An 8,841-nucleotide genomic window follows, 5' to 3' on the forward strand; every position below is an offset into this window, starting at 1 on the left:
CCAGATGGTGGTCGTGTCGTTTCAGATTTGTGCGACCAAACAGTCTCGGTGTGGGATGTGAAGATTGGCGAGGCATCAGGATTTCTTTTCCAATGCCACACTGACTGGCTTTGGTTTGTCGTAATATTAAGTCCCAATATTTGGATGTGTGTTTATTTAGATTTGGCTTTCTTTGTCTCAACTTTACCTTTGACATTGCATCAGACTTACACTACTCGATATTGTATCGTACATTGCTCGCTGTTTGGTTCGGACTGCATCTCAGCTTTCTCGTTCCTCATTCTTGTCTTCCCCTTTTTCCTAGTTGCACACTTGCCATCGCGTCTGACACCCGCGAATTGGAGGTCGACGAGCTTCCACTAGTATCAAATCCGTTAGGTTGCGAGCTCAACGGTTCCATCTCCAATTTCGAGGCATCTAATACACGAATGGTGTGTCCGTTTAGCTGATATACCTAGTCATTATTTAGTTCAGCTGATTTATTTGTCATGTAACGTTGTAGGGATTCATTTCTGGCTGGGCTTGTAGAGACTTTTTTTACCTTACCTTATGTTGGCACTTTTGTAGCTTACATAAGCAAGCAATCTTTTCACCAGTTACCAGTATGAGTCTGAGTGCTCAGCAGTTTTCTATGATATTTCCTCTCCTCTGAGCCTTAAGCCTAGTCCAGAAACCCTTTAGGGTCGAATAGCAGCTAGGTTCTGCAAGACCCAACACATTGTTCAGACTCACCATCTGAATTGTTGTACCTTCAATGTGTAGCTGGACTTACTCGACGTTCTTTTCAATTGAAGGTGTGGAGGGTCGCCCTGATCATGACCAGGGTTCCATGCTTAAGGCTCGTGTACCAGTCCTGAGGTGGGATCAATTCATTCTCCACATTTCTGATATCAAGCTGACGGAGTTTCACGTTGATATGCTGAAACAGGACACCACTCGCTTTATTGTAACCCAAGATAGCGCTCAAGAACGACTTCATGTACAGATCAAACAACCTTGCAGCCACTACAGGATTGCGAGCAACCAAAATAGATTGTCACCAAAAGTCAGGCACATTGTCAGGCAACATATCATTGATGTCAATTTCACCGCCTGCCAAAAACTTGACAATAGGATTGTATACATCCGCAGGATTGATTGTGATGTAAAAATTTGGCAAGCCTTTGTCAAACATCAAGCCTCTGATTTGACTACGCATCACAGCACATGCAGAACCAGATCCCAGGACATGCGATGTCACATTGTTCACTTCCTTCAATAATCAGCGCACTTTTTGTTCTTCTGGAGTATAAGCTGTAACAAAATCACCCTTCACAACTCGTTCAGCAACCGTATGAACCGCTGCTGATGACACAGACACAAAACTTTGTGACACTGTACCGAATGAAGTCCGTTTGACTTTTAAACTGGTATGTAAGAGCGATTTTCTACGTTGCAAAATGTTAAACACAATAAACAAAAAGGAGTAATGCTCCTGGAAACACCTATCAGCCAGACTAAAGAGAAGCTTCACATGGCGTTTAAACGATACTGGACTTGTACGACGAGGATGCTCAAACCCCCCAACTCCATATGGAAACAGAGTGGGATAAACCTTTGGGAGTAACTCAGGATTAACGTATTCGTTCATAGGATTCAGCCCATGCGGGACTTGTATATGTAAAACCACCACACTGTTCTTTCACATGACGAGGTGCGGCTGCACGCAATTCATGACCTGGAGCATTGCCATCCACATCAGTGACAATGACATGTTGGAAGACATCCTCAGCAGATGATGCTGTACTCGAGTCTGCAACCTTGTCACTAAAAATAGGTTCTTTGTCAAACAATGAATTTGCATCGCAATTATGATCGCCATCGTATCATGAGGTCAACACATCTTCAGCGCGTGCATCATCCTCAGGCACAGTTTCAATATGAACTGGCAAAATATCTTCCTCACTCATCGAATCCAAACAGTCATGATCGATGAGCACGTCGCTATAGAGTACGTTATGTTCACACAACCACACTAATGCTGACCGGACTTTCTCTTTATGCACGATCAATGGTTTAGCATGCTTGCGCAACCAATCGGTAGTTGGTGGAGATGAACCAACAAATAAAACCCATATCGGTGTTAATACATCTTCAATTGATGGAGGAAGCATCTCCAACACTTTTGAAGGACATTGCAGGAAAATGATCATGTTGCCTTTCAAGCCTCTTTGAGCATTTGGTATATTGCACGACTCCTCTCGCAAATGTAGAATAAAACATTTGGCTCTGCACAGTGCAATCATCATCTCTTCTGCAACACTAAGGTCCTGCAACTCAAGAGGGAGAGGGCTGATGAAATTATGGTTTGCCACAGCCAATGCAGGAGTCTTACTTTTTTTCAACGACAAAGTGCATCCCTTACAGCAATGTACACCAATAGGACGGTCAGACTGCATAGAATCAAACACCAAGCCTCAGTGTTCATACATCACGTTGTCAAGGAACTCCGCACCAATAGTCGAGTCTACCGAGGCTTTATTGATATAACCCTCATCAACAACACGCCCTTTATGCAGGCGCACATCAGGGCGATTCAGAAGAGTAACATCGAAATCATCAAAAGACAGCTCTTGCCTCTCTTTGCAATTATACTCAGCAGCACAAGCAAAACAAACAAAGGTAGCTAGCGCTTCAGAACAAGTTTGTTCATGAAAAATCTCAATCACACGCTTTTTCCGCTCCTCAGACACCATATGAGGCCATTCTGAAGTACATCGAGTCTTTTCCGTCTCCATCGCAACATACTGATTCTGTTTACGAACACGAAAAGCTTGCGCTTGTTTCCCTTTCTGGAGGACACCAATGTATGATTTCAGACATTTTCTCAGCTGCGAAAGACTGTCACTGTCATCATGATCCACTTCATGGCAACACAATAAACACAGCAACGGCTTGCACACAATGGTTTTTCTCAATGAGCTTGAAAGATTGATCTGCACGTCCGTCATCTGCGAGCTTGAATCACCATTGCCGTCCGTGGCAACACCAGTGCTGACATCGCATTGTCCTCCACTATCAACGGAGCACTCATCAACAATATGAGAACATGCCAATTGATGATCCTGTGCATTCAACACACACGTTCCCTTGGAAGTGTGATCAAAAATCCTATCGAGCAACTGATCTTTCGTACCCACATAGCACAAACCATGCCAAGACGCTATGGCCTCCAATGAGGACTTAGATATGTGTTCAACCTCAGCAAACAGTGACAGCGAAGACTTAGAAACAGCCTCATAGACCAAACGGTTACGAAAGGAATTCAATATGCAAATGGCTTTTCGCCTACAATGTTCTAGTGGCACACGTACATGGTCCAAATCACTGCAAATACTCTGAGCAACAATCCAAAGATGATCACCTGATATTGCAGATGCATGTGTCTCTGTCAATGCGCCAAGAATACAGTCAACCATATCTGAAGGCCCACCAAATCCTGCAGCAATTTCACAACAAGCAGTATAATCACCGTGCCGTAAACGGGCAGCCAGAACCACACACTCTCCATTAAGGAAATGTCGCAACAACAGATCGCGCAGCTCAGCCAGCATATGAAAGTTCGTAAGATCTAAACCATGCAAGGTGCATGCATCAGAAAGCAACGTGACTTCAACAGAAAAAGGACTAATGCGAATACCAGCATGATACGACCCCAAAAATATGTCACAAATTATCAACTCTGAACGTCTATGAGACGATGAAACCGCCCCGGTGAAGGACGAAGACTGACATGAATCGGACACCATATCAACAGGCGCAATATAATCGGCGCGAGTTGCAACCATACACTGAGATTCTTAAAAACAAAAGTCAACGCAGTAGACTTCAAAATCAAAATTTCATCACCTTGTAAATAAGTACAGGAGCTAGATTCTGGGTCAGAAATCACGTCTTCAAGTCCAACATGGCGCCAGGCAGCGATCCAATTCATCCCAACAACCACATCAGAATCAAGAGCGCGTGTGACCACAAACCCGGCATTGGTGGTGAGCGAGCAGCCTTCATAGGATGCCGTGAGAACTTCGGAAAAAACTGAGCCCACACCCGAATGACCGAGCGAGCGTGCAATCGAAGCAGAAACAAGACAACGACACGATTCCAGGTTGAAAACAACAGATACAGGCAAGTGGCCGAGGAACGACATGACGATTCAGGAGTTTGAAGAGAATATGAGATAACGAACAGGAAGAGGCTAGGTCTGTGATCGATCGATGAGCACAGCCCATTACTATATCAAGCGAAAAAGATAGGGTCGCCAGGAACGGACGAATTTACTGCCAAAACGTGAAAATCAAAACCGACAAGACCCACTCCCTAACGGTAGCGGGAATTTGCTTCAAGGATTTTGTTTGGGCCAGGTGAAATTGACGCGGTCGTGACGCGCCTGTGACGCGGCACTGTAACAAATTCCTATGTACAGATCATGTTTACACAACTACATATCGCATTCCAAACACTTTGAATCATCGTTGATGGCAGTGCATGTTGATGATCAACATATGAGTGTCTGTCTGCGTACAGGCTCTAGTATTCACCTCTCACCAAATTTACAGTGCTTGTCCTCTGCGTTCATACTACTAGTATGCATCTTGCGCGTCGGTCCTATATTGTTGCATTACCTCTAATTCGTTCATCTATGTTGGTTTTCAGATGCAGTGTCAAATGTTGTCTCACTGCGTCAAGCCTCGACCTCACCCTGTCAAGTTTGATCCACTCTCTATACCCTGCACCACCACGTCAAGCCTCAACCATGGCATGTCAGAAGCCTCGTTTAGGCTGCGTCAAGCACTACTCACACCACGACAAGTTCTCCCGAATATCTTTGCAGTCTCTGTACTAATATCAACATCCACACTCTATGCCGCGTCAAGGCCTACTACAGTGCCGCGTCAAACATAGCACATACCGTGTCAGTTGCCGCGTCACATGCGCGTCAGTGCCACGTCAAACTTCATTCATGCCGCGTCACAAGTAGCACATGCCGCGTCAGACCTCACCACCTCCACATGCCGCGTCAAACTTCACCACCTCAACTGTCACACTGTCCGTATAACTTAGGTATATTTTCTTTTACATCTGTCATAATAATTGATATTCTAACAGTGTTCCTTTTCATCCTAACAGAATTAGACGTCGTACACTGTCATCAGTGAATTCATGAGTCCGTGATATGGTAGTCATGAGACCTATAGACCGATACAATTACGCTTTTGCCAAATATATCTATGTATTCTAGAAGAAATTTGTGTTGTTCATAAATGACCATTGATCCGTGCAAATCTAGACTTAGAAGATGCGTCAATGACGAGGTTCAAGTATAGCAACATCATAGCAAGTAAGATACAATAGTCCAGCACCCTCACCCTGCAAGTCCATTCTCAGTTTGACTCGTATATGCTTCAGGTTCAAGGCCATCTAAGCCATTTTAATGGAAAGCCGCTTTGGCAATGACCGGCAAATGTTTAGACCACGTGACTACAATGACAAGGGTTCAAGTATAGCGACATCATAGCAAGTAAGATACAATAGTCCAGCACCCTCACCCTGCAAGTCCATTCTCAGTTTGACTCGTATATGCTTCAGGTTCAAGGCCATCTAAGCCATTTTAATGGAAAGCCGCTTTGGCAATGAAGGTACCAGGAGAACGTCCTAGTGATGTCCACTCTTGTTGATGGTACCTCTTAGACAGCACCAATCCTTGACCCATACCATTCTGCCAAGTCGCTTCTTCACCCGTTGCGTTACCCGACTGAACGTGACTTCGTAGTGGTTCTCATACCACGTCACGAGTTCATCTAGATTTTTCTGGAGATACACAAAAACATCGAATGAGTACTGTCTATAGCAAAGCAGCACGACTACCGGTTAGAAGGTACCAAAGGACATATTTCGTACATATTTCTATCTCCTAATTCAATTTGACGCTCGGCACAGTATTACATATGGATCCTCTGGTTTATGAACAGCGATGGTGTGTTTAGGTGATTGGGGCGGGACAGAAGGATATGATCTCTTCGTAGAGGAACTCTTTGAGCTGTTCGCGGCTGATATCGTCCTTGTGTACTGCCGAATACGGTAAATATGCATGTGCGCTTATCAAACCTGAGTACTTACGGTCGAATTCAAAGAACTCCGGGTCGAGCGGTGGTGCAACTGGTTCGTCATCGGGATCGTGCTGAATCACAAGTAAGCTTGTGCGTTCGAGGAGTAAGAAGTACACATACATATGCTTCGAGGTATGGGTGAGCCAAAGCCTCTTCGACTGTTATGCGTTTCTTAGGATCGAATGTCTAGGAGAAAGGTTTGAGCTACCACTCAAATAGATGAGAAGATCGTGACTTACGAGAGTCTTTGTCAAGAAGTCTACAGCCAAAGGATTGGCGTTGGGGAAGATTTGCGCAAATGGCCGGCGTTTGCGGAAAGGAAGAGCTCGAATATAATCTCGTGATCTGCGTGTGGTAATGGCGTAAAACTCGTCCAGCGTTGGTGTGCCGAGAACATCCAAGATCAAGGTGAGCTGATGGTGGTAGTCTCTGCCGGGGAACAAAGGTTTTTCGGAGAGCATCTCAGCCAAAATGCATCCAACAGACCAGACGTAGATAGCTTTAGTATATTGCTTGAACGTCAGCATGATCTCAGGGGCTCGGTACCACCGTGTAGTGACATATTCGGTCATAAACCCGGTTTCGGTGCCTGATGGTTCGGCGGTCTTTACTGATCGTGCCAGCCCAAAGTCGCAGACCTTGAGATCACAGTTTGCATTAAGGAGGAGATTTGAAGGTTTGAGATCACGGTGGATGACATCAGCAAAATGTAGGGCCTTGAGTGCGCGCAGGGTTTGATATATGAAATATTGAGCATGGTCATCTGAGAGGTCTTGGGTTCGGATAACTGCATGTCCATCAGCTCCTGGATCACTGTGTGAAAGTTTGAATGACATGTGAGTTGAATAACGTATTTATACGCACGATAAACTTCTTTGAAAGCGTCTAGAGAAGGAGGCTTGATAATGTCCAAAATTGAAATGATCTTTAAAGTTATGACTGAGCACGTAAATATAACGAATGGCCAGCAGACACACTCACATTATCGCTCACGCCAGCTTCACTGAGAAATTTGAGGAGTTTTAGTTCTCGGAGTGTCCGCAAGCAGAACATGGAATGATCAAAGGGTGCGATCTTCTTGATGGCAACCTTGCGGCCACTGGGCCGGTGAACAGCTGAACAGACGATACCGCATGCACCCTCGCCTACGACATCGAGAACCTGATACTGAGTACCTATTGAGAGAAAGACTTTGTTAAATTGAATGATTGAATAGCAAGGACGAAGACATACCAACGTTGAATCTAACTTTCCTCGGTGCGGGTGCAGCTTGGGATGTAGCACCGTGTTTTGATTTTGAGGGTGCTGCAGCGACATCTGGAGCCTGCTGAGGGTTTTCAGGCATCTAGAGATAAATGGGAGAAGGAGGGAACGTGGAGGACAAGAAAACTATAAGCAAGGCACAAAGTAGTATAATCTTGCGTGCGTTGTGTACGTAGAATCAGCGTCCAAGTTTAGCGATGAGTATGTTCAGGTGGAGGTTTATATCGAATATTTTCTCCTGTGGGTGGAATTCTGGGGCCGTGGAAGGAGTGTCGAGGCCGACATCTAGAGCTGTCGAGACGTCTGGTGGTGAGGAGCTGGAAGAACTACAGGAAGTTGGTTCTGAGGGAAATGGAGGAGGGAGGCTGTCGCGTAGCTCAGAGTACCACGCGATATCGTTTTTCTTCCTCCGTATGGTCTGTCTTGTAACCCATCCAACCCATCGCATCAACTCTATATTCTTGTCTCTGTTAGACTCTCCAAAAACAGGTATTATGGTGCCCCGGTTAAGGCTGAAGTGCGGTGCAAGCGTGCCATGGGGATCACGATACAGTTGACTCCGTAAAAGACGGTCGACCGAACAATCCAGGCGCACAGCTTGGTAGAGATAATGTCGCGCAAAGGTGGCATGGCCTGCGCGCGAGATATGCTTCAGTAAGATATTGTACGAAGTAGTATTAGGCCGGGCGTGGGGTGTTACTAGGTGTGGCTCGGTCGACGCGGGGTTTGCGATTCCAAAGTCATCCTCATCATCGAACTCTTGTGAATAGTGCTGGCTGGCTTGTGGTGGAAAGGGTTGGGTGAGAACCTCGGATACGTATCACCAAGTCAAGGTTGAAAGATGTTAAAGGCATATCCCGAGCTGACATTTCCTTGAGCAGCTTCCGGCAAAGCTTGCTCGCATCAGCAAGCATGTCCTCGCACTACACCTTATATATTGGCAGAGACAAACGGTGTGCGATTGCTTTGAGGCATAGGCCGAATGGATCCAGTTTGCAGACGTGCGTGAGTTCTGCGAGTACTTGCATTGCACCGGTATAGTGACCCACAGCGGCGAACTGATGCAGAACGACATGGTAGTCATCAGGAGTGGCATCTGCGCCTGTTGCTCGGATATTACGCATGATAGTCTTGAGACGGGCCTCAAAATGGTGAGGGATGCGAGAAGCTTGGCCTGCTTGCATGCGACGCGCTGTACTATACGCGCCTGGGACGCAGCATTCAAACTCAGCTGTGCACGTGATCGTTTAATCATAAGTCCCACATGGCGGTGATGGTACTACTCCAAAAGATCAAACCACAAAGCTTCATTTACAAAACACTCATCCTACCACAATACAATGATCAATATTAATCTGTCGATCCGATTGACACGGTACAACGTAACTCGAGTGTACGCGGTGAGTACCAATGCGAGCCCCTTCAGTGACAA

At 45.7% G+C, this 8,841-nt stretch overlaps 2 protein-coding genes across 2 annotated transcripts; both read right to left on the reverse strand.

The window, feature by feature from the left end:
• Window positions 1–5,850: 5,850 nt before the first annotated feature.
• F5891DRAFT_1092640 (kinase-like domain-containing protein) lies at window positions 5,851–7,614 on the reverse strand. Its single transcript, XM_041363511.1, has 7 exons — window positions 7,380–7,614; window positions 7,128–7,321; window positions 7,011–7,071; window positions 6,386–6,951; window positions 6,267–6,332; window positions 6,157–6,217; window positions 5,851–6,105 (listed from the first exon to the last, which is right to left on the reverse strand). The coding sequence occupies exons 1-7, from the start codon at window positions 7,489–7,491 to the stop codon at window positions 6,020–6,022; spliced, it is 1,146 nt and encodes a 381-aa protein (XP_041216198.1). The 5' UTR covers window positions 7,492–7,614; the 3' UTR covers window positions 5,851–6,019.
• F5891DRAFT_1243019 (uncharacterized protein) lies at window positions 7,588–8,593 on the reverse strand (the record flags this gene model as incomplete). Its single annotated transcript, XM_041369754.1, has 2 exons — window positions 7,588–8,189; window positions 8,362–8,593. The coding sequence occupies 2 exons, from the start codon at window positions 8,591–8,593 to the stop codon at window positions 7,588–7,590; spliced, it is 834 nt and encodes a 277-aa protein (XP_041216199.1).
• Between the last annotated feature and the right edge of the window lie 248 nt (window positions 8,594–8,841).

The sequence above is a fragment of the Suillus fuscotomentosus genome, assembly GCF_016647785.1.
Source record: "Suillus fuscotomentosus strain FC203 chromosome Unknown F5891scaffold_476, whole genome shotgun sequence".
NCBI lineage: Eukaryota > Fungi > Basidiomycota > Agaricomycetes > Boletales > Suillaceae > Suillus > Suillus fuscotomentosus.